Below are 23,443 nucleotides of genomic sequence, written 5' to 3'. Positions count from 1 at the left end.
GACGCCGTGGATGCCAAGCCTCTTGGCATGACACCCTGCTTTCCGACGAGGGGATTTCGAATGTGCGCGCTATCATGAGGTCGGGAGGTGAAAGGAGGGCATCGGTGTGATCTCGGATTGGAGTTGTGGACACTAGACAGAGAAAAGAGAAGAGCCACGTGGTGAGTCGAATACTGGCCAGCGCTGAAGGTCGTCGAGTCTTGATGGCCAACAAAGGATCGCGCGGAGGAGGGCCGCGTCGGACCAAGACCTGGATCCGGACTGAGAGACCAGTTACTGTCCGGCTCGGGGCTGGGCAACCTTCTATAGTTGCAGTGGCGTCTGGGCGGGCGCCTGTGCTCGCTAGCAGGTGTTAGGTTAGGTACGAATGATGGATGGATCGTGGGTAGCCACGCCGGGTCAGCCTCGGGAAGGTTACATTGGGAGGCTGACAGGAGGCAAGATTAGGGGGTTTACACATGAAGCCGAGTGGAATGTAAGTGGCATTCCGGGGGGGGCAAATGCTTCTAGGTTACTGTGAGAGACACAAGAGGTGCTTATTTTCGCAGCGACTGTTGGTGATCAGGGTCCAAGACGCCGTCTCGTGATCAGAAACCCAAACTGACAGGCGCTAAGCTGATCTGGCTAGGCTGGCCTCTGACTGTGGGGAATCCTTCCCAACGGAGCACGTGGTAGGTTCAAATTTCCGACCCCTGTGGAACCCTGCCAATCAGAGCAGTTTGTTGAGCGACTAACAGCCTGGACGGGCAAGCCGGCTTCGACCCGAGCTTCTGTTTGGCTAGGCTGGCTTTACAAGCGAAGGACGGGGTAGTTACTCTTTTTTACTGTACACATGCTTGACTCGCAGCGGGCTCGATCTGGATCTTCCCCAGGCCCCCGGGCTTGCATGTTACAGTCAGCCGGGGAAGCCTGGTCTGGGGTCGTACGGAGTCCCCGGCCGGTAAAAATTCAAACTCTCCGGATATAACCTCAGCCTGATGATTGGCTCTTTGGTCTGGGAATAGACATTCACTGGCACTCAAGCATCCTGATCCAGACTGGTGGTAATTTGGGACCCTGCACATACCGTTGGTAGACCACAGCAAAGGACGCTTCACAGCAGCCATCAAGCCATGGCGGGGGCAACGCTGGCCAGACAGGATCGTGGACAGGATTGGGGAGCCCCGTGGCCATTCCCCGGAACCAACCGATGCTGGGCCGATTCAAGACGGGAAGTTGCAAACCGAGTGAGCAGGGCATGATGCAACTCAGGCCCTCGCACAGGATTATAAAACCGGCTGGTACCCCTGGGCGTGTTTTGTTATTTCTTGGTATCTCACCGGTCGTCTTCCTCCCTCTCCTTCATCCTTTGTTTTGACACTATCCCTTTGCTTCCTCCCACAGAGGTCCGTCTTGTTGTCTGTCACCCTTACTGCACACTCCCTCACGGTCCATCATTCACACTTGTCATGGCTGATGGGATTGTTGACGCCTCGCGCGTCGAGGCCCCCGTCACCATCAAGACGTACTTGATGTGTGCCTTTGCGGCCTTTGGTGGTATCTTCTTCGGTTATGACTCCGGTTATATCAACGGTGTCATGGGTATGAGGTACTTCATCGAGGAGTTCGAGGGCTTGGTAAGTGTCCCTGCTTGTGCTTGAATGAGCGTGAGTCTGATGCAGTCTAGGATTATGCGACTACTCCTACCGATTCCTTCGTCATCCCGTCTTGGAAGAAGTCATTGATCACATCCATCCTGTCGGCTGGAACATTCTTTGGTGCTCTGATTGCTGGTGACCTGGCAGACTGGTTTGGCCGTCGCACTACCATCGTCAGTGGCTGCGTCGTCTTCATCGTTGGTGTTGTCCTACAGACTGCCTCGACATCGCTGGGCCTGCTGGTTGCCGGCCGTCTGATTGCGGGTTTTGGCGTTGGCTTTGTCTCAGCCATCATCATCTTGTACATGTCTGAGATTGCCCCTCGCAAGGTCCGTGGTGCCATCGTCTCGGGATACCAATTCTGCATCACGATCGGGTTGATGTTGGCATCCTGCGTCGACTACGGCACCCAGAACCGCACCGACTCGGGCTCCTACCGCATCCCTATTGCCCTTCAGATCGCTTGGGCTCTGATCTTGGGTACCGGTCTGCTCTTTTTACCCGAGTCACCTCGTTTCTTCGTCCGAAAGGGCGAGCTGGGCAAGGCTGCCGAGGTGCTTGCCCGTGTTCGCGGCCAGCCCCATGACTCGGATTATATCAAGGATGAGCTGGCTGAGATTGTTGCCAACCACCAGTACGAGACACAGGTGATCCCGGAGGGTGGCTACTTTGTCAGCTGGATGAACTGCTTCCGTGGCAGTATCTTCTCACCCAACAGCAACCTCCGTCGTACTGTCCTGGGAACCTCCCTGCAGATGATGCAACAGTAAGTCGCTCCAGCATCCCCATCTGCAGATCGCTAACCTCCTTCAGGTGGACTGGTGTCAACTTTGTCTTCTATTTTGGAACGACCTTCTTCCAGTCGGTGAGTACGACTTACCCGTAACTGCGGTGCATGCTGACGGAGACAGCTTGGAACCATCAACGACCCCTTCCTCATCAGCATGATCACCACTATTGTCAACGTCTGCTCGACCCCTGTCTCGTTCTACACGATTGAGAAGTTTGGCCGACGCTCGCTCCTTCTGTGGGGTGCGCTTGGCATGGTCATCTGCCAATTCATTGTCGCCATCGTCGGGACTGCGGATGGCGACAACAAGCACGCGGTCAGCGCCGAGATCTCCTTCATCTGCATCTACATCTTCTTCTTTGCCAGCACGTGGGGTCCCGGCGCGTGGGTGGTGATTGGCGAGATCTTCCCCCTTCCCATTCGGTCGCGTGGTGTGGCCCTGTCGACGGCGTCGAACTGGCTTTGGAACTGCGTAAGTGTCCTTGCCCTGATGAATGAAACATGCTGACCGTACAGATCATCGCCGTCATTACTCCGTACATGGTGGACAAGGATAAGGGAGACCTCAAGGCGAAGGTGTTCTTCATCTGGGGATCGCTGTGTGCCTGTGCCTTTGTCTATACCTACTTTTTGATCCCGGAGACCAAGGGGCTCACTTTGGAACAGGTGGACAAGATGATGGAAGAGACCACGCCTCGGACTTCGGCCGGGTGGACGCCGCATGGTACCTTTGCGGCCGATATGGGTCTCACCACGCGGGAGGTGGTCGAGAAGGCGACGGCGGTGCACCAGGAGGTGTGAAGGAGATGTACTAACTCTGCTTTGTTGGTGACGCTTGGTGGCAGTATTTTCATGGTAATGCTCATTCGCCATTGCGGCTCATTTAGCCTGCCTTGTCTTGCTTTACGTGAATGATAGCTAATTAATGATGCATGATAATATGACCTGGGTTTTTGCCTTGTTGGATTGTTTCTTCGGCCGACTTCCCGGCCGAACTTGGGAGGTAGCATGAACCAGACTGCCTAACCTCGGGCAGATTCCGTATCCTGCGGCAAGGACAACGGAAACGGAGGTTATCTAGAGCATGTCCGACCACAACATTGCGTGTCGCGATTCCACCGTAGTATTGGCTGTTGAGAAAGAGACTGGCAGCGTAGTGAATCGATCTTTTCTCCATCTCCCTCCCCCAATTGCGATCTTTCGAAGTCCAAGGCATAAGTTTTTCAGCTGGATTGGATCCGGAGGTTCCGCTCTGCCAAGCCACGCCGCGGCGGAGGCATACGTACGCGCCGCGGATCGGCATCGCGAATGCCTCCTACACCCCGCCGTTGCGATGCCTTGCAACGCGTCCGCTCTAGCCCGACAAAATCCCACGAATCACTCCCGGTTGTTTAGTCAGGGTATGCTCTGCCAAGCCGCCGGGTGTTTGTGGGTGATGAGCCTAATTCTGATGAGGTGGACGCCCCCACGGCCTTGCAGGGACAGCGCTTCATGACAGCGCCTTGGTCCCTGATTCGGGGTCTCGTCCCTTGATCGGGTGGCTTCTATCATCTGGGCGGGTCAAGTGATGCCGTGCTGGCGCCTCCATCTTCTCCAGACTTGAGATGACCCTGGACTGGGTGAGGGTGCAGGTTGATGAGGTTCGTGGGTGTATTACATCCAGGAATCCATTCTGCCTTGAGCAATGCTGATCTTGAGATAACTTGATAGGAGAATTATGGCCATATTGTGGCTCGTAGCTCTGATCGGCACCTTTACTACGGAGTACAGCATGTATAACACCACGTTCGCGAATCCACTGATGGGAATGGAATACTCATTGTTGGAGGCACACAGCCTCGGCTGTCAAGCTACGCCACATACCTTCCTCAATCCCACTCTTAATATCTCCAAACACCGATGAATTCTTTGATACACATCATCGTCGATGAATCGGCCAATAATTGGGCTGTTCGAGATCTCGGGCCGTGAAACCGCGTGTGCGCCAACTATCTACCTCCTGTTTGCCAAGATTTAGTGGCATTTGAAGTTGGCCCTGCGGACAGCTTGTGTTGAGTGACCCCAATAACGGGATAACGGGTCTTGGGGGGATGTAACTGCCGTGATGCCAAGATGCTGCAGGTCCTGGATGATTAAGCGGAAGATCCACCTGTGGAGTCCCAGATCAGCCTGAACCATGGCTGGAAGCGAGGGTTGGAGTTCGATCTGTTGGGATTGGGTGGTGTGCAAGTTAACTCGCGATTGCACAGGATGGTCGAATTATGTGCATGGGATATGGTGTGGGATATGCACAGGCAGTCATGCACATGATGAGTGAAATCTCGACATCGTCGTTTTGAAGCCTTAGCTAATGACTACTGGTGGGATACAGCTAGGCGAATCTAGAAGCTTCATCAGGACCCATCGAGCCACTCGACTATCGAGATAGCCTACCCCAACCACCCTGAGCTAAACTTAAAACACTACGGACCTGGCAAACCCATTTATGCATCACCATCAATTCTTGGACCTCTCACCAGTGCATTAGCAGCCCTTCTTCGCCAAGTGGATGTCGGGCCGCGTCGCCAGCGACGATCCTGCCCCTACTCACCACGGGTCTGGCCCCAGCGCGATATGTAGCTGGTGGCATTGGAGGCATCAAAGCCCTTGGCAGGAGAAGCTGAACAATGTCCGCGGTTTCATTTGACAGCCTGCTCCATGGTTGCGTCAGCTGGATAGCATCATTTTCAGTGACATGGGTAGTCTGGGGAGAAGATATAAAGGCCCTCTCACCCAGATCGAATCTTCTTCAACAACACTCATCAGCTCATCACTATCCATCTAACCAGGTTTCAAAATGGTCCAGCTTACTACCCTCCTTACCGGTCTTGCCGGTCTCACCACCGTCGTCTCGGCGCATCCCGGCCACGACATCAAGGCCGAAGCTGCTGAGCGCGCTGCCTTCCTGAAGCGTGCCCCTCGCAGCCTGAGCGACTGCTCTGCGAAGCTGAAGGCCCGGGGCCTCGAAAGGCAGAACGTTGCTCGTCGTGAGCAGGCTGTGAATGACCTTCGCCGGAAGAGGGGACTGCAGACCCGTCTGTTCCTCATCCCAGACCGGAAGACATGAACTGACCGAAACAGACGCTCCCCTCCTGAAGGCCCGCGACCTTGATACCATCCTCAACACCACCCACCACTCGTCTCTGAACGTCGACCTCAACACTGACCCGAGCGTTCTCTTCGCCTCCAATGCCAGCTGCGTTCTTGGCCCGGATGTGACTCAGGGTCCCTACTGTATGCTTTATCCCTGTCACTCTATCCTCTGTCACTTCTCTCAAATACTAATGATGCGAACAGATGTCACTGGCGAGCTCATCCGCAGCGACATCTCCGAGACCCAGGAGGGTGTGCCCCTTTACCTTGATGTCCAGCTCATTGACACCAGCACTTGTGAGCCGGTCCCAGAGGTGTATATTGATCTCTGGCACTGCAACGCTACTGTGCGTATCCCATTGGAAATCTTCGAGCCTGCATCACATCGAACATACTAACATGTCTGCAGGGTGTCTACTCTGGCGTTGCTGCGTCTGGCAATGGCGACTCTTCCGACACCTCCAACCTGGACGCGACCTTCCTCCGCGGTATCCAGCAAACCGACTCTGATGGTGTTGCGCAATTCACCTCCATCTTCCCCGGTCACTACACCAGTCGTGCGACTCACATTCACGGTAGATACCCCCTCCCTGTTCTTCTGTCTATGTTCTGTACTAACATGCACAGTCCTCTCGCACACCCCCAACGACACCACCGTCCTCGCTAACAACACCCTCTCCGGCCTTTCCACCACCCACGCCAACCACGTCGGCCAGCTCTTCTTCGACCAGGACCTGATCACCAAGGTCGAGGAGACCAGCCCCTACAACACCAACACCCAGGACCTGACCGAGAACGCGGACGACTCCATCCTGTCCGAGGAGGCCGACACGATTGACCCCTTCGTCGAGTATGTGCTGCTGGGCGATGATGTGAGCGACGGTATCTTCGGATGGATTGCCCTGGGCGTGGACGTCGATGCGGACAGTGAGATTACTCCGGCTGCCGAGTACACCGCCGATGGCGGTGTCGAGAACGACTCTAGCAGCTCTGGCATGGGTGGTGGCTCTGGAGGCATGGGCGGTGGTTCTGCCCCTGGTGGATCTGCCCCTAGTGGCGCGGCCCCTTTTGCTTGAGTGCTGTTGATTGTCATGCTTTAACCAGCTTGTGCCTGTCACGTAATCTCAAATGTAACTGAGATTACTGCTCAGACAATAAATTCTTCACTTTGTCGTTGGAGCTTCCGGTATAATGTCAGTCATCTATTATCGCATCGATCAATCTCCTGATCTCATCTATGTGAATATCATTCTGAGTACTTAATTAGCCTTCCTCTCGAGTGAACTATCTACATTATATCTTTCTTTACTACATACAACACACTGTAATTGTATCTCCAGGGGTGTCTCGATAACCAGTGGAAGGCAGCCCATGAATGAAAGTGTCCGCATCTTCTTACGTACAATGACGACATGACACCAAAACTTGTCTTCTTGAAGACCCCCCTACTCCGATTACAAGGTAATAACTAGACCAGATCAACTAGCATCAATAAATACTCTTGCTCAGCCGGGATACGTCCTTGGGCAAGCCGCCTGCCTTCACATCAGCATCTACCCCTCCCACCCTTTCTCTACTAGATTACAATATTCTACTAGTAACTCCAGCTCAGCTCCAGTGTCTATCTATCCCAATAACCAGGGCTGGTATTTCAACTGCGGACTCTTTGATAGTTATGTATTATGTATTTTCTCTGCTATTTTGCGCGTCTCCTCTCTCTGATGCTATGCTTGGGTATTCTGTAAGTATATCATCATTCGAGCTGGAGATGTGGGTTGTGGGATGCTAGGAGACAGATATAAGGCTTGGAAGCCATGGTCTGACAAGATGGGGCAGTATTAGTAACTTCAGGGGAGGCGGGAAAAAGGGTTTATATACTAAGGCGCTTAGTGTATGAGTGAGATTTGTGAGAGAATAGCTTTGGAGAAAGAATGAAACTGAAACTGCTTAATATTCTAGCCATTTAAATAAATATATACTAGTGACTGTACTGCTAATTAATAGTAACCCGGAAATATACATTATATCTATAAAAATCAGACTCCATGAAGATACACACACATGCATCTCGCAGCGGAAAACCTACCCCGCCGCATACGTACTCATCTTGCGCAACTTCTCCCCATACCGCCAGAGAAACACCGGCGCGGGCACCCCCAATCCTATCGCAATAAACGCCAACACACTATTTCCCCACCCGTAATTCAACGCCTGGTACATATACGGCGCGAATAACGGAAACCCGAAGCCGGCGAGCGATCGCATACACGCCACGGCGGCCAACGCACTCGCTGCATACCGCGTATACGCGTCCACGATATACGTCTGCAGACATTGGAACGTGATGATGTTGCCCATGCCGTAGAGGCAGGCGCCGATGTTGGGGGCGATCCAGTGGCGATGGGTTTGGGCGGTCCAGCCGTAGATGAAGAGGCCGGCGGGGATGAAGAGCGCGCCGACGTAGAGGAGGGGGACGCGGTATTCGGGTTTGCCGACGCCGTTGTTCCGGGCTTTGAGACGGCGGTAGATGCGGTCGTTGAGGGGGGCGCAGATCTGGGAGCCGAGCCAGAAGCCTAAGCCGAGGGAGATGTAGTTGAGTCCCCCGATGCCGGTGGACTCGTGGTAGTAGTCTGGGCTGGTCCAGAGGGAGGGGAAGGTCGAGAGGACGAGGTACATCGTGCCGTAGATGAAGGCCATGTAGGCAGCGAGTGTCTGGACGATGGGTTGGGTGGCGAGCAGGCGGAAGGGACGGATGAGTGCGCCGCGCATGACCTGGAGTAAGGTCTTGTTCTGCCGCTCGAATTCGGTCTGGTAGTCGGGGTCGTTGGTTTCCTTGCGGAGCTTCTGGGCGCGTTTCTGGAGAATCACGGGCGCGTAGGTTTCCCGTAAGAAGAAAAGCCCGGCCACTTGGATGAGACCGTCCGCGATCGAGGTCGCGTAGAACACCCAGCGCCAGGTCGTGTTTTCGGCGATGAAGCCGCCGGCAATGGGCCCGACGGCTGGTCCAAGTAGGGGCGCAAGACTGTAGATGGCGACACTTTTGCCTCGCTGTTCTGGCTTGAAGCAGTCCGAGAGAACACCGCCACCAATCTGAGTACTGTCAGACAAGGCTCACACGCCTGTAGGAGAAGTACGTACCGCCAGTGGTGCGCTACCGCCCAACCCAGCAAAGAATCGACAGACAATCATCTGCACCTTGGTCTGTGATACGCCACAGCCGATGTTGAAGACTAGATATAGTAGGTTGGCCAACTGCAAGACAATCACTCGACCGTAAATCTCGGACAGGGGTCCCAGGAAGAGCGGCCCCACCGCGTAGGCCAGGATGAAGACGGACAGAGTGAGCTGCGAGATGACCTCGTCGGTGATGTGAAAATCGGCGGATATCGAACTCAGGGCGGGAGCCACCATGGAGGATGACACGGGCGAGATGAAAGTAAAGCAGGAGACTGTCACCACGGCTGCCCATTTCCTATTCATGGGCCAATTCTTGGGATTGTCCGGATCGTCGGGGCCATTCCAAGTGACCTAGTCTGTCAGCACTAGTCATGGATCATAGGGAACAGACATACCAGTTTCGGGTCCACTCTAGACTTGTCGGACCGGGTCGTCCGCGACTTTTCCAGGCCCGATGCAGCAGCCTCCAGATCACGGTCACGCTCGTTCACGATGCCGCCACGGACTTCGAGGGCAGGCTCATTCTTCTCTTGGTCCTCCGACGATGAGTCTAGATTACCCTCATGGTCGCTGTGATAGACGGAGTGATCGTCTAGGTGTCTCCCCGAATGCACCCGATCAACTTGCCTCGTACTGTGTCGGGACTGCGACCGGGTGCGGGTCCTCCACGTTCCCAATCGATATGGCCGCCGTGCCAAGGAATCATCATCCGAGCTGGACAGTGATGTCGACCTCGATCTCGTGGATCCGGCTTCGGACGCCGAGTGAATCTTGGACATGGCCACCACGTGAACCTGGAGTTGGGACGAAGCTGTGGAATGAGATTTCCCAGCCAAACCACGGGAGACGAAACCCGGGCCCAGCCTAGGGCAGGACCCAGGTTAATTATATCATGGCGAGTGTACCCTGGCTGTTGCAACGGCGATAAACAGGATGGTAACCCCGGCAGTGGAGCAGCTGTCGAGAATTTGCAGCACGGCGGGCTGCCATTGGCCGGGGACAGGAAGCTTGACGGCGTTCCACCAGTCAGCGCGGCTCCACGCTTATCGTCCTGGTGGCACTTGTGCACGCGGGCGGCTGGGCCCGAGCAAGAAATCTACTGGAAACGGGCATCCAGCAGTCGCCCGTCGCAAACGACGGACGCTGAGTGGCTCCGCTCTCGGCTGGTCGGCACGCGGGGTCACGTGGGCTGGTGTCTCGCATTGGGTCCTGCCATGCATCCCGGCCTGATCAGCAGGCCGGACGTCCGATTGGAGATGTGACTCATGACGATGATGGATTCTTTTCCGGCTACAGATCTTCCCGCAGACAGATGGATACACAACAAATGAAGTATGATTGGTCTGCTGAGGCTGGACCTGTCGAGGTCTCCCTGTCTTGATCTCGCTACCGTCAGGCTCTACTTCGGACGTCCGATAGCATCCATCAAGGCAACAGCGCCCTACCGGAACTAGGGTCTACCTGTCCATCGCTCCTCTTGTTGGCTGGGGTTGACCGCGGGATGGCCTCGTATCCGATATCATCCTGGGCAGCGCCTACGGTGGATCATGACTGGCTGGATGATCATTGCAAACTCGTCTCGCTTGCATCAGGTCGCGGTCTGGACGGTTCTCAAACACCGCTCCAGATATCCCTCCACCCGTTTGACGTCGTCCAAGGCAGCCACCAGGCCCACGTATCCATCTGGCCGCACCACGGCCAAGGCCCCCTGGGCGGCATCAACCCCGTAGATCTTGTACACGTCGTCCATCTCGTAGCCACTGTAGAAACTCATCTCGGAGTGTTTCTTCAGCTCTGTCGGTGTATCACGCCAAGTGAAATCTCTGGGCAGACGAGGGTGGATCACCACCTGCTCAATCACGGAAGCCGGGAACCTTGGTAGCACAAAGGACCCTAGCGTCCTCAGTGTCCGAGCAGAAACACCCTTCGGGTCCAACAGATCGGCCGATGTGAGACAAAGAATACGGAACCGACCGGTCGAGAGAAAATCTGCGCCATATCAGTATCATTCGGTCCTATGGGATTCCTGCATCTCCCAACATACCATCGTGCAGGTTACGTCTGTTGCCATCGGCGTGTCTCCGGTACTGGACGTTTAACAACCTCCTGCCCGGACGGAGGATACCAGAAAGGTAATCGGTTCCCTCGATAGGGTTCTTTACGCCTTCACTAAGCGTCTTCTGCACAGTCAGATTGTCGGGATATTCTATCCCACACCCACTGGTAAATCCATTGCCAGTACTAAACACTTCCAGGAATTGCTCATGGGTCAGGCTGTCAACACCATGCTCCGCACCACCTATCTTGCCCGAAAACATGGACGAGAATGCACGATCAAATTCGATCAGCTCTTGAGCTATTGTGTGGCGTTCAGTGTGGTACGTATCCAGAACGGCATCAGGTTTTCCGGGCGAGGACGAGTCGGCAGTGAGTCCGTGGATTGCATATGCCAGTTTCCAAGCGAGATTGTAAGAGTCCATCATAGAAACATTCATTCCTTGACCGGCCTATTCCCACTTAATGCGCGAAGTTTTACCGAGGAGTATGGGGTACATACCTTGGGACTATGAGTATGGCAAGCTGGCAGAAAATGAGCGTCAGCTGGTATCCTAAAAAACCAGGGGCAAACGGACCATCTCCCACAATAAAGACCCGGTTAACTCCCTTTGAGTCTTTCACGGTGAACTGATCGGACATCCGCTGGCCGATCTGATATGCCGCCCACCAATCCACCGCACCGGTCTCCTTCGGTCGGATATAGTACGGCTTGAACGCTTCTGCGGCATGTTGGAAGATTCCCTCCAGCGTGACCTGACCCCTACGGGCTCGTGCATCCTTGAGGGCGGACCCATTCATGGGCTTTTGATCATCAGCCGAGGCAGCCTCCTCCGGCACCTGGACATACAACCGGGTCAAATAGTCACCCGTCACAATTCGCTCGCGTGGAATCACCATCACCGAACCAGCCGGGGAGTGAATCGCACAGCGTCTTCTAATATCAGGGAAATCGGTATCGATAACCAGGTCGACCACGCCCCAGATATGGTCCAACGACTCCCCTTCCAACTTCAATCCCATACAGCGTCGCACCGCAGAATGGGCTCCATCGGCACCCACCAAGTGCTTCGATCGCACCGTCCGCCGTTGCCCGTCCGTCTCGAGTTCTGCCACGACCGGGAACTCGACATCGCCATCCTCATCAATGATCACATCCAGTAGCCTAGTATTCCGTTGCACGCCCCTTCTCGAATACCGCAGCAGATCAGTCTCGAGTATTCTCTCGATGCGACCCTGGTGAATGGTGATCTCGTGACGAAACCGCGCCGGCACAGCAACATCTGGCACGATGGCCGTGCGTTCGATCACCTCGTCCGGGTCGGAGGAAGGGTTCCAGAATGCAACCTCCTCCATGTGGCATCCATCGCCGAGAATCTCGTCCGCTAGTCCCAGCGACTTGAGGACTTCGAGTGTCCGGGGCTGAAGACCATCAGCTTGTCCAGATTTCAGAGTCTCCGGTTTTGCATCCACGCACAGCAGAGATGCATCCGTCAGGCCGTATCGTGCCAGCAGCAGGTTGAGCATGAGGCCGGCGGGACCGGCGCCGACGATGACGACCTCGTATCTCCCGGAGAGACCATCGTGGGGATAGTCCGGGTTGAGACGGGGTAGTGGAGGAGCGAAGGAGGGAAGGACGCGAAGCTCGCGTGTGGAGGTAGCGTATTCGGTGAAAACAGGCATGGGTCAAGGTTGGGACGTTTCCAGAGATGAAGTAGAGATGGCCGGTTGCGTACGGAGTAGTCTGGAGGAGATGAGATGGGCAGGGAAACCGTGGTAGAAGAAGAGCCACGGCGTCCATTGCGATCACTGGCGGTGGAGCTATATAGTGGGGGACAACATTCGGAGTGCTGAAGCACAACTCAGCATTGTTCCCCCCCCACGGGACCGTTGCTGACGGCTGCTTATTCGAATCTCACCAATCGCCCCGATCGTCGCTGGCCTTGCCGATTGGCGTATCCAAAGTGGCGATCCGACGGGGCTTATTGAACGCAAGGCCAGTGGACGCTTCGCCTACCTACGGCTTTTGACTCCGGGGTGGTCCCAGAGCCACGGGAAGCCATGATCGGCTATTGAAGTTGAAAACTATGTTGAAATCATCGGGGAGGTGGACGAAGATGGGTGAGCCAGGTTCCCTCCCTCAAACCTGGCATGGTGACCGAAAACAAAAGGAACTCCCGTCTCCCACGGAACAATCATGCCAATGACCTCACCCCCGCCACCCCGCGTCTAGACTCTCGCTATCGACAATGATCCCAGCAATCGCCGCCCCGCAAATCAAGTATTCTATCACCTCCTTCAGCAGCTTCGGCCAGAGTTGACCGAAAGCTTGGACGAAATCTACTTTCTGGAAATGTCAGGAGTCGCGAGTGATGAGTCACGCCCAAATATATGCTTTACCGCCTTTCCCAGGTGCTGGTGCCTCGGAGAGACTCCACTGATCATGTATGAGATTGCGTGACACAACCGGAGGGGTCCAAATATGATGCTCTTGGTCACTTCAATTGAGGAATCGGGCATGCCAGTGAACTGAGGGCCCCCCCCCCCCGCCCCGCTGGACGCCCCGGCTGGGCCCGCGCGAGGGGGTTTTCCAGCCTGCTACGATGCACTAAGAACTGGGGAATGGGAGTCCAAATGGCAGAATGGCGAGGTAGGATGGGGTAGCATGGGGTGCTGGACTCAATCTTGGGTCGTACCGCCCAATCGTTCTCTGGGAACGACCCCCCACCCCCTCGCGGAGAGCCGATACACGAGTCGTACATACCTGATACGCCATGCACAAGATGGCCCCTCGGAGGGTCGCTCTCTAGTCCCTCCTGCCGGGGGTTTACCGGCTGCTGTCAATGGTTAAAATAGTACTTAGGAGTCTGGCTGCTGCATCTGTGCTTTTTCTGTCACCTGTAGCCATGCTGATCAGTCGGATCGTCCGGGTTTACGGATTAAAGTCGATCACATCCGTATCACTTTGGGGCACACCATCTCGTGCAGATCCATCACCTCTCATGGTAACAGGTATGCAACGGATAAGAACCGGCGGAAACCTAGTGGCTAACCGGTTGTCAAGATTTTGTTAGGGCATGCTGCCGCTGTAGCTCTACTCCAGGTGGTTTTGCCGCTTGCAAAGTCTCTCGTCGGGTCCGATAGGCAAGGTTTCATGCCATGGTACCTCGCCGGTTCTCTGGGTCCGATCAGAAGGGGCCGTCGCGGCGGAGCATTGCCCTCGAACCCGGCCTTTTAACGTATACGGGTCACATCCCAACGACCGACACGTCCATCTCGTATTTGCGCCTCTACCCCTCATTCTGTTTCTGCCGACGCCTGACTCGGTCTCAGGCAGAGCGCAGCCCTATCAATTATTTTTTTTTTCAGCCACTGAGTGGTCTTGCTTGGGTTGATTGTCATCGACAGCCCCCACCCCAATCTGTCGTCTCACTGGTGGGCGTCGGTTGGCTTTAACCGGCGCTCAAGTTTGCCTGCCAGTCCCCTCAATCTGGCCAATCCGGACTCCACCGATTGACAGCTATCGATAGGCTATGCCGGGGGTTTTCCGGACTGTGAAAGAACAGCTCCTCCTGAATGGATATTGGACCAATTGCTTCCCATTGTGATGGCAACATTTGGAAAAGGTAGGCATAGGCGGAAGGCTGCACGCTCCTGCTCCCCAGGCACTGGTACCCACCTCAATTGGGAGGCCTTGAAGTCGCTATGACAGATACGAGGTAGAACGGGAGATCATTGCGCTCAACCGGTGCTGTCACTAATGAGGACAGCCTGTGCAGCACGAGGATATTCCGACGTCCGAGAGGCGATCTTTCTCGGATATATTAGCCACTGCGCAGTATAAAGCGTGGCACTCCCCCGCATTTCACTCTTATCGTCACACCCCTTCTCTTGGGTACATAACAGACATTATGAATCACTTGGCGCAGTTGTTTGGTGTCAGCGCTGCCAAAACTCATGAGCAACCTGCTGACTCATGGGTCGTGGAAGAACGCTCCGTTGATGAAGCCAGGCCGCTGAGAGTGGTCGTCATTGGCTCCGGAATCTCCGGTATCATCGCATCTATCCGGTTCAGGCAACGTATCCCCAACTTGGATCTTTGCGTGTACGAGAAGAATGCAGATATTGGAGGCACGTGGTTGGAGAACAGATATCCAGGATGTGCTTGTGGTAGGTGTTCCCTTCTTGTTCTGCCGTTGTTGTACCGTGACTGACTGCGCTGGGTTATAGACATTCCTGCCCACACCTACCAGGCCACCTTTGAGCCCAACAAAGAGTGGTCCACCTTCTATGCCACAGCCCCGGAGATTCACAAGTATTGGGGACGAGTAAGGGACAAATATGGCTGTGCTAGGTATATCAAGTTCAAGCAGCAAGTTGTTGAAGCTGTGTGGAAGGAGGATGATAGCAAATGGGTACTGCAGGTTAGAAAGATCGATCAAAGCCCTGAAATGCAACAGCTAACCTCCGTCTCCATATTAAGATCAAGGATCTAGAAAGCGGCTCAGTCTATCCAGACCAATGCGATGTGTTAATCTCCGCCACTGGCTTTTTGAATGAATGGAAATGGCCGAACATTCCCGGGCTTCATGAATTCCAAGGAAAGCTGATGCACAGTGCAAGGTGGGATGAGAGTTTCGATTACAGCGTAGGTCCGCCGTGAAGGTCTCCAAGCATGCACTGATCCCCTTTAGGATAAGCGGGTTGCTGTGGTCGGGAACGGCTCGAGTGGGATCCAAATCGTGCCTGGAATGCTGCCAAAGGTAACACACATGGACCACTACGTCAGAAGTCGAACTTGGATTGCACCCAGCTTTGCTCGAAGCGAACTCGAAAGGCGTGGGGTTAAGTCGGACAATTGTAAGAGTTTCTTTCAATGTGAGGGGAAATGGACTAGCTGACCGGATGACCGCAGTCTCATTTACCCCCGAGGAACTCAAGACCTTCAACACGGACCATAATGCTTACCAACAGTTCCGTAAAGGTAAGCTGCCACATTCCCTGCCTAGTCACTTGCGCTTATGCAGTCAGAGATCGAGCTGCAACTGCAGTCGGTCCACGGTGCGACCTTGCTGGGCACACCAGAACAGCTGGGTGCCAAGGAAGCTTTCGCGGAAAACATGCGACAACGCTTGTCAAGAAAGCCGGAGCTATATGAGAAGCTTTTGCCGGCATTCCCGCCCGTTTGCCGCCGACTCACGCCCGGTCCAGGGTACTTGGAGGCTCTGGCGGATGACAAGGTCGACATCATCGCCAGTGATATTGTTCGAGTTGATGCAGAGGGCATCTTCACCGCAGATGGGAAACATCATCCCACTGACGTTCTGGTCTGTGCCACCGGGTTCGACACCACGTTCACCCCCCGATTTCCCATCATCGGGTGCAATGGCCTCTCGTTGGCGGAGCGGTGGAAGAAGACACCGGAGTCGTATCTCTCGATCGCGGTCGACGGGTTCCCGAACTACTTCATCTGCTTCGGGCCCAACTCGGCCCTTGGAGAAGGCAACCTGCTGCTTTTGCTTGAGAGAGTCATCGACTATTTCACCTCGTGTGTCCAGAAGATGCAGCGTGATAACATCCGCTGCATGTCGGTCCGGAAGGATGCCGTGCAAAGGTTTACCCGTCACTGCGACCAGTATTTCTCCCGCACGGTATACAGTGAGAAATGCCGGAGCTGGTACAAGGGAGGCGAGGAAGGCGGACGGGTGATCGGCGTCTGGCCCGGCTCGTCGCTCCACTCGCTGCAAGTTCTTTCTCACCCCCGATGGGAGGATTTCACGTATGAGTATGTTAACGACAACGCAAATGGCTGGATGGGGGATGGCTGGACGGAGAATGAAAAGAACCATGCGATCAACGTCAGCTACCTGGATGATGACCAGGTGGACTTTCCCTTGGCAGTGTTTGAACAGTTGAAGAATTAAAGCGAGAGCGGTGGGGCATTGAATGCAAATCATGAAACACATCAACACGATGATGTTACTAGGCCGTAAGTATGTAGTGACTAGTGGTGACCGGCCCCCCTCCCCGTGTCACGGATACAGTTTGGGTCACGTCATTGGTAAATAATAGTGATTCGTGCCTGAGCAGAATGAAAAGACACAGTATCGGGTACTTTCAGGGGTGATTGCGACACTGGTATGCTCCCTACTCCCGCGGATGGGATGGGGGTGGACTGGGGGGTACCAGGTACCTTACGCACTGTCTCAGCCCGCACTTCAATACCGGCGTGTATGTCGCAATACCTGGCAGTATGAAATGAACCTGGATTTGCTGCGATGCCATCCATGGACGGGACCCTCAGACCTTCGCTGCCAGGGAAGTGTTGCTGCGGTTGGCCTATTGAGTTCGGACTAAGATTTTTTGAGTAGTGTTATTATGGGGACGATTTCTCCACACCCCAGCTGTCAACAGTGTGTCACCTCCCCTCTCCGCCCTTCCCCTCTTTGAACTCGGTGGGATCACTGCATCCCGACCGGGTCGCGAATCGCGAGATTCTCGCATCTTTTCTCTCCGTGCGAACCGTCTCGGCTGCAGTACGTCTATCAGAGTATCTAGGGCCTCCTGCGGCGGGCCGATCGCGCAGCTGCTGCCTTGCGTCCCTCTTTGGACTAGCGATTGAGTGGTTTGCGCCAGACCTGATCCTTCCCAGTCGTTCAGCCTTCTCCCCGATGCGCGCCCCCTTCTTCCCTCCCCGATCATGAAGTCTGCCAGCAAGCACTTCTGCTGCACCATCTGTCAGCGGGGTTTCACCCGCATTGACCATCTGAAACGACACCATCTCCGCCGTATGTCCATCCGTTCAACGTTCCCTGCATTTCGGCCCGCTCCTCCTGTGGCCTGGCCCATCCTCCAATGCTGTTTGTTCGCTGACATGGAAATTCTCCCTTAGACTCGGGCGTCCGACCTTACTCCTGCGTCTTCTGCAATGAAGCCTTCGCCCGCTGGTTCGTGTGTTTCATTTTCTCCCTTCCCATCGTTGGTTTCCGACCGACCCCATATGGTCTTGCCACGTTCTCCGCCCCCCCGGAGCGGGCGGTGCTGATCCGTTCTCTTCTTTTAGTGACAACCTCCGCGATCATTACTCGGACTGCGCCAAGCGCGGGGATCAAAAGATCCCCGAGACTGGGCAGAGAGGCCGAAGGCGCCATGCCTGTCAATCAGCAAGTCCACCCCATCGTCCGATCGTGTACCCCTGCCTTTAATGCGCATGATCGCTAACCGATCCGTTCAACTCCAGTGCACGTCGATGAAGCTTCGCTGCGACGGACTAAGCCCCTGCGGCTCCTGTCAGAAGAGGAATTTGCAGTGTAATAATGATCGTAAGAGGGCGGCCGACACCCTGGAGCCGGACTCGGGCTCGACCCCCCCTGCGAAGCGTGAAGATTACGCGTCGTCCTCGGATCGTGGATCGATCAAGTTTCTCCTCAACGGCGGTACCGATAGTTTTACAGAGGAGTTTCTCCTCCCTCCGCGCAGCGATCGCGCCCGCGGCCTTGAGTACCAAAACCAAAAGGGGCTGCAGGAAGTCAGTCGCACAATGCTAGGTTACCGTGTGGGGAACAACCAAGCAGACTGTGCACCGGCCTTTGTCGAATCAGACCCTGCGGCCCTTTCTTTCTTCCAAGATACGTTCCTTGAGTTCTTCAATGGCCCTTTCGGGAATGTGCATAAAATAGTCGACACTCCATATGCAAGCGAGCCCTACATTTCCGCGATCGTTCCTCCTGTCCAGGAACCCGCTCTCACACTCGCTACGCCGCCGGCATATGAACCGGAGGAGCCGTTTGCGACCGGGCTGTATCAGGCCATTCTGGCACGAGCCTGGTCGGTTCCGCTCGATGCTAGGGCACAAGACCGATTGTCGACGGATCTCAGCTTTCTGCTCACGCCCTCGCGTATCCGCAAGTTCGTGTCAATGTACTTGAAATACTGGCAGCCCAGTTGCGCCATGGTTCATCTGGCCTCTCTGAACCTAGACACGGTGGCCCTGCCATTGCTTGCCGCGCTGGTGTTTATGGGTGCCATGTACTCCGCCGATGAGCAGGAGACAAATGCCGCAAAGCGGCTGCTGGACTTTGTAGAACTGTATATCTTCTCCAGTGAAACATATTCTGCCGACAACGAAGTGGCGTCCACGTTCTGCGGTCGCCGGACCTTTGACAATGGAAGCAATGACTGGGTCCAGTTTCAGAATTTCCAGGCCGGCTTCATCATAGTCATAGTGCAGTACTGGTCAGGAAGCCGTGGGTCGCACAATCGAGCGATGGAGAACCGCTTCAGCGAAGTCATCAAGGTATGTCCTTGAGAGTCAGAGGTGGCGCTGCGTCACTGACATGGATAGGTTGCTCGTCGGATGGGTCTCCCCAAATGCCGCCATCAACAGCACCAGATGGTTCCTGAGTACCAATGGATCCAGACCGAGTGTCGCATTCGGTACGATGATCTACCCCCTCCTATAGCCGCCTAGCTGACCGATCCCAGTACAATGAGCATTATTCAACTTCTTGACTGCGCCTTTTCATTTTTCCAGAACTACCCTTGTCGTCTAACGCACACTGAAGTTGAATGCGATTTCCCTTGCGCCGAAGCGCTCTTCGCTCTCGAACACCCATACACTGACCTCAGCTTTCAGCCCTCGCGGGGGATTACTATATCGGAAGCGTTTCATAATTTATTCGACGACGTTCCCAAGGATACGATGCCGTCAACCCCGGACTCGACAACTTCCAGTAGTATGTCAAGCATGACGGTGCTCGACATGTTCATCTTAATCCATGGTACGGCAGCCCTTGGTAGTACATCATCCCAAACTAATTCGATCCAGTTTTATATACCTTCATCAACTCGCACATGACCCTGCTAGGTCCTATTATCCGCAAAGCCCAGCTCTCCCAGCCTAAGCATCTCTTCAGCTTCGATCCTCCAGCGAAGGGCCGCGCTAGAGCGATTCCCGAGGACTCCATGCTATCTGGCATTCGAACAGCGCTGTCCCGATGGCGCGAGCATTGGGTGACGCTGCGCAACACAGTCTCCCGAAGTGAGTGGGCCTCGATGGGCTTCTTCAAGAACGGATACAATTTCTGGCTGGTGTCGCAGTTGCTCATCACGAAAAAGGAGAGTCTGGATGTCGTGATGCGGATGGAGGTCAAGTGTGAGGATAAGCTGGAGAAGCTGAAGGTTCTGCTCATGGATGAGAATGACTGACGATGTGTAACAAGAACTACTAATGTCTGGAATATTATTTAACAATACGGTAGGTACATCGTATTTCTCATTCCACGCCAGCGTCTGGAGAAATGGTTCGGAAAAGGGAACAGGCCCAGCGATTGTTTATAGCACCGTTGTATCAGTACCTGCGTCAATGTACTTATATCACCATCAAGAACTTCTTTGCTACATACAACAAGTTTTCCTGGTGCTGGATTATTGTGCACCGCATCCAGTAATCAGCCATACCTTGCTCATCAGAACCCATCACTTGCTACAATCCTGAAATATCCCGCCTATATTGCAGTAGAACTCAATTCATCCCATTACCCATACACTAATACCCTAACACGAGTAGCAGTCCCAAAACCACGCCTCAATCAAATCCCCGACTACATAGCTGACTCATCACCTGCACAACACACAACACAACCTAAAGCGGTACCATTCTGCCCATCACATCACATGCACTTATCCATCTGACGTTGGCTCTCATCCCCCCCAAGCTTCCCTCACCACCTCCCTCGGACCCAGCGTCCAACTCACCACCACGATGCCGGACTCGCCACCTCGGCGACGACGCTCGCGCTCGCGCTCCCCTCGCCGCCAACCCCCCAAAAGCTCAGGCGGCTTCCGATGGAAGGAAAAGCGTCCCGCCAGAGATCCCGCCGACGACGCCGACCGCGCCCTCGATCGCGGATATCGCGCCCGCTCACCCCGACGACCATATGATCGTGACGACCGCGACCGTGACCGTGACCGAGACCGAGACCGCAGACCCCGTCGCGAGTACTCCCCCGACCGACCCCGAGACCGGTACCGCGATAGCGATCGCCCTCGCGACCGAGACCAAGACCGCGACCGTGACCGTGACCGCGACCGCGCAGCCCCCAAGAAAGACCTCCCCGAGAAAGACAAGAAAGAGAAAAAGGAAAAGAAAGCCAAGAAACTCCGCCCTGCCAGTACCGAGGAAATGATGATTGTGACGGTGAATGATCGATTGGGAAGTAAGGCGACGGTGCCTTGTTTGCCGTCGGATACGATTGGGGATTTGAAGGTGCTGGTGGCGGCGCAGATTGGTCGCGCGCCGAGAGAGATTATGTTGAAGCGGCAGGGGGAGAGACCGTTTAAGGATTTTATTACGTTGGGGGATTACAGTATTCAGAATGGGGTGCAGTTGGATTTGGAGATTGGGACGGGGGATTAGGGTGGTACTTGGGTTTGGTTTGGTTGTTGGGGGGGTGGGAGGGGACTGGGCGTTTGGTTCGTTGTGAGTTGAGATAATTCGAGGATATGGAAATTTTATGATGGTTGTTTCGATTTAGGGCAAATATCTATCTCGGACTCTTGCTACCGGTTGTTGGTTGTTGGCTGGATCTCAAAATGCTTGAAGCGATTGCAACATTGTCACTTTAACCGTGCAGTCACTTAGGACATCGCATCGTCAAAGCTGACCACACCATGCTCTTCACAATCTTGATATCATGGCTGGAAAAATCAGGGCTGTCTTGCCATTCCAGCCTCACGCGGAACTAGCTGTTTCTTCTCGACCAGCAGTGTGTACTGTGCGATGTTTTGACTCTCGATTTCACTTATGGTCACAGTTGTCTACAATGAACATGATGCAAGATCTCACGTCTATCAACTTCCTCAAGGACGAGTCGATCAATGAACTTGTGTCTGGGTCGTAGACAGTCGACTCATTTCGAATTGGCTAACATATAGCAACCTCTATATACACTCAACATTCTTCCAAAGACAATGATCTGAAAGCAACGCGATAGGATACTAGCTCCACACTTCCTACCATCCATCTGCAACAAATCTAACGACCAATTATCAAAACAGCAACGGAACCACCAACAGCGCACCCATCCACCCCAAAGGCTTCCAAACGCTAGAAGCCCCCGAAGTCGCAGTCTCAGTTGACGTCTCCCCCGACCCGGAAGAAGAAGTGGTACTCGACGACGAAGTCGTACTCCCCGCCTTACTCGACGACGACGCCTTCTCATTAACCACCGTAAAAGTATCCGAATACTTCACACTACTCTCATCCTTCACATCCACAATGGCAAACTTATAATCATCCCCCGACGCCACACTATTCGAAAGCACACACGCCACATCCCCCGAGTTCGCAATATCCGTCGTAATGGTCGTAACATTCTTCAAATCCGACGTCCCCGACCCTTCCATGAGATAAATGCTAACGTGGGTAACATTACTATCGACTTTCCAGGTGATGATGGTGGTTTCGCCGGTCTTGACCTCCTCGCCTTCGGTGGGGTAGTAGGTTGTGGAGGCGTTGGAGGCGGAGATGGTGAAGGCGGGGGATTTGTAGGATGTGGAGGAGTCGTCGGAAGGCTGGAGGACCACGATGTAGTCGGTGCCCGTTGTGATGCTGGAGGGAGGGGACCAGGAGATGGAGCCGGAGTTGGAGATGTTGGAGGCGATGGTGAAGAGGTCGGTGGAGTTGGTGGTGGTTTCGAGGAAGAAGGATACTTTGGAGGAGCTGGATTCCGTCGTGTTCCATTCGATGACTGTTGCGGTGCCGATGGAGACGATGGCACCTTGCGTGGGCTCGACGATGGAGTAGGCCGGTGTGGCGGCGTTGGCTGAAGTGGTGATGGTGATGGTGCTCAGGAGGAGCGCGAAGAGGGATGTTGGACGCATGTTGGAGTGATGATGAACGAGTGACGATGGGTATGATAGGAAACCTGGTGGTCAATAAACGAGTGAAGTTTGAGGAAAGAACCAAGTAAGAATAATTGTGTCTCCTCAGCTCGTTATGAATCAGGACTCATTGCATTCCTTGTGTTGCCTAGTCGTCGGCAATAGTATTATCCAGGTGCCTGTTGGCATGTACTCCTGTGTCTTTTTTACCACAAATGGATAATTATAGCTATGCAACCACACAGATGACCATGTTCTGTCATTTCATTGGCTATCTGAAATATCAAGGGAAAATAAATGTCCCTGGCGTGGCAACGGCGCAGTTGACTGTGGTTGTCCTGCTATATAATTATCCACTCCACCAGGAAGCCATTCCGCTTTGGGTGGACCACAAGGGGTCCACATGTGATTGATGGGATCAGATCTGAATGGATACCTAAGTTGGTCGTTTCAGCGAGCGTGTGGTTTCGAGCTAGGTATCTGGGCGGTGGAGTGAAGAGATTTGGAGGCAACGGGTGTGAAGCCGCAGGGTATACCATCAACACCCAAAGGTTATCTACTGCACCTTGTTGCACAGCGTAGATGTCCTCTGTCAGCAGAAGTAGGTCTAAACCATCGGAAGCAGTGTTGTCATCCAGGTGTCAGTACGGAATATTGAACACCATTCAAAACCTGAAATGCTTTGGAACAGCGTGTAAATAGTAAAATGGTTGGCATGACATCTGCGCATCAACTATGCTCGTCGATTCAGGATCTGACAGGGAAGAGG

At 54.3% G+C, this 23,443-nt stretch overlaps 8 protein-coding genes across 8 annotated transcripts; 5 read left to right on the top strand and 3 right to left on the bottom strand.

The window, feature by feature from the left end:
- Positions 1-777: 777 nt before the first annotated feature.
- BO80DRAFT_213728 (uncharacterized protein) lies at positions 778-1,277 on the bottom strand. Its single transcript, XM_025714333.1, has one exon. The coding sequence runs from the start codon at positions 1,104-1,106 to the stop codon at positions 822-824; it is 285 nt and encodes a 94-aa protein (XP_025571188.1). The 5' UTR covers positions 1,107-1,277; the 3' UTR covers positions 778-821.
- BO80DRAFT_213723 (sugar porter family MFS transporter) lies at positions 1,278-3,377 on the top strand. Its single transcript, XM_025714332.1, has 5 exons — positions 1,278-1,616; positions 1,667-2,403; positions 2,451-2,502; positions 2,549-2,899; positions 2,944-3,377. Exons 1-5 carry the CDS (start codon positions 1,449-1,451, stop codon positions 3,226-3,228), a joined length of 1,593 nt encoding a protein of 530 aa, XP_025571187.1. The 5' UTR covers positions 1,278-1,448; the 3' UTR covers positions 3,229-3,377.
- Positions 3,378-5,263: 1,886 nt separating this feature from the next.
- On the top strand, positions 5,264-6,635 carry BO80DRAFT_365226 (intradiol ring-cleavage dioxygenase; the record flags this gene model as incomplete). The annotated part of the gene is made up of 5 exons (XM_025716185.1): positions 5,264-5,501; positions 5,548-5,700; positions 5,764-5,906; positions 5,969-6,134; positions 6,187-6,635. 5 exons carry the CDS (start codon positions 5,264-5,266, stop codon positions 6,633-6,635), a joined length of 1,149 nt encoding a protein of 382 aa, XP_025571186.1.
- Positions 6,636-7,641: 1,006 nt separating this feature from the next.
- On the bottom strand, positions 7,642-12,474 carry BO80DRAFT_458602 (putative efflux pump antibiotic resistance protein; the record flags this gene model as incomplete). The annotated part of the gene is made up of 6 exons (XM_025722294.1): positions 7,642-8,649; positions 8,698-9,087; positions 10,385-10,660; positions 10,781-10,815; positions 10,862-11,233; positions 11,370-12,474. 6 exons carry the CDS (start codon positions 12,472-12,474, stop codon positions 7,642-7,644), a joined length of 3,186 nt encoding a protein of 1,061 aa, XP_025571185.1.
- Positions 12,475-14,702: 2,228 nt separating this feature from the next.
- BO80DRAFT_468222 (flavin-containing monooxygenase) lies at positions 14,703-16,728 on the top strand (the record flags this gene model as incomplete). Its single annotated transcript, XM_025722914.1, has 6 exons — positions 14,703-14,961; positions 15,022-15,215; positions 15,275-15,439; positions 15,486-15,651; positions 15,707-15,775; positions 15,823-16,728. 6 exons carry the CDS (start codon positions 14,703-14,705, stop codon positions 16,713-16,715), a joined length of 1,746 nt encoding a protein of 581 aa, XP_025571184.1. The 3' UTR covers positions 16,716-16,728.
- Positions 16,729-17,813: 1,085 nt separating this feature from the next.
- BO80DRAFT_213603 (Zn(II)2Cys6 transcription factor) lies at positions 17,814-20,080 on the top strand. Its single transcript, XM_025714331.1, has 4 exons — positions 17,814-19,087; positions 19,136-19,227; positions 19,276-19,571; positions 19,619-20,080. The coding sequence occupies exons 1-4, from the start codon at positions 17,996-17,998 to the stop codon at positions 19,996-19,998; spliced, it is 1,860 nt and encodes a 619-aa protein (XP_025571183.1). The 5' UTR covers positions 17,814-17,995; the 3' UTR covers positions 19,999-20,080.
- A 290-nt stretch (positions 20,081-20,370) lies between these two features.
- On the top strand, positions 20,371-21,232 carry BO80DRAFT_213592 (ubiquitin-like protein). The gene is made up of 2 exons (XM_025714330.1): positions 20,371-20,442; positions 20,508-21,232. The coding sequence occupies exon 2, from the start codon at positions 20,555-20,557 to the stop codon at positions 21,206-21,208; it is 654 nt and encodes a 217-aa protein (XP_025571182.1). The 5' UTR covers positions 20,371-20,442; positions 20,508-20,554; the 3' UTR covers positions 21,209-21,232.
- A 444-nt stretch (positions 21,233-21,676) lies between these two features.
- Positions 21,677-22,748, bottom strand: BO80DRAFT_428682 (uncharacterized protein). Its single transcript, XM_025720305.1, has one exon. The coding sequence runs from the start codon at positions 22,672-22,674 to the stop codon at positions 21,841-21,843; it is 834 nt and encodes a 277-aa protein (XP_025571181.1). The 5' UTR covers positions 22,675-22,748; the 3' UTR covers positions 21,677-21,840.
- Between the last annotated feature and the right edge of the window lie 695 nt (positions 22,749-23,443).

This window comes from Aspergillus ibericus (genome assembly GCF_003184845.1).
Source record: "Aspergillus ibericus CBS 121593 unplaced genomic scaffold BO80scaffold_51, whole genome shotgun sequence".
In the NCBI taxonomy this organism is placed as follows: domain Eukaryota; kingdom Fungi; phylum Ascomycota; class Eurotiomycetes; order Eurotiales; family Aspergillaceae; genus Aspergillus; species Aspergillus ibericus.
Note: the sequence above shows the minus strand (reverse complement) of the source record. Positions and strands in the feature narration are given on the sequence as shown.

Excerpts from the sequence above, each read along its gene's own strand:
- BO80DRAFT_213728 (XM_025714333.1), bottom strand. The coding sequence starts at position 1,106 with ATGGCTGCTGTGAAGCGTCCTTTGCTGTGGTCTACCAACGGTATGTGC.
- BO80DRAFT_213723 (XM_025714332.1), top strand. The coding sequence starts at position 1,449 with ATGGCTGATGGGATTGTTGACGCCTCGCGCGTCGAGGCCCCCGTCACC. Across the intron at positions 2,404-2,450 it reads TCCCTGCAGATGATGCAACA|GTGGACTGGTGTCAACTTTG; the intron begins GTAAGTCGCTCC and ends AACCTCCTTCAG. Across the intron at positions 2,900-2,943 it reads CGAACTGGCTTTGGAACTGC|ATCATCGCCGTCATTACTCC; the intron begins GTAAGTGTCCTT and ends CTGACCGTACAG.
- BO80DRAFT_428682 (XM_025720305.1), bottom strand. The coding sequence starts at position 22,674 with ATGCGTCCAACATCCCTCTTCGCGCTCCTCCTGAGCACCATCACCATC.
- BO80DRAFT_213592 (XM_025714330.1), top strand. The coding sequence starts at position 20,555 with ATGCCGGACTCGCCACCTCGGCGACGACGCTCGCGCTCGCGCTCCCCT.
- BO80DRAFT_213603 (XM_025714331.1), top strand. The coding sequence starts at position 17,996 with ATGCGCATGATCGCTAACCGATCCGTTCAACTCCAGTGCACGTCGATG. Across the intron at positions 19,088-19,135 it reads GCTTCAGCGAAGTCATCAAG|GTTGCTCGTCGGATGGGTCT; the intron begins GTATGTCCTTGA and ends TGACATGGATAG. Across the intron at positions 19,572-19,618 it reads CATGTTCATCTTAATCCATG|TTTTATATACCTTCATCAAC; the intron begins GTACGGCAGCCC and ends AATTCGATCCAG.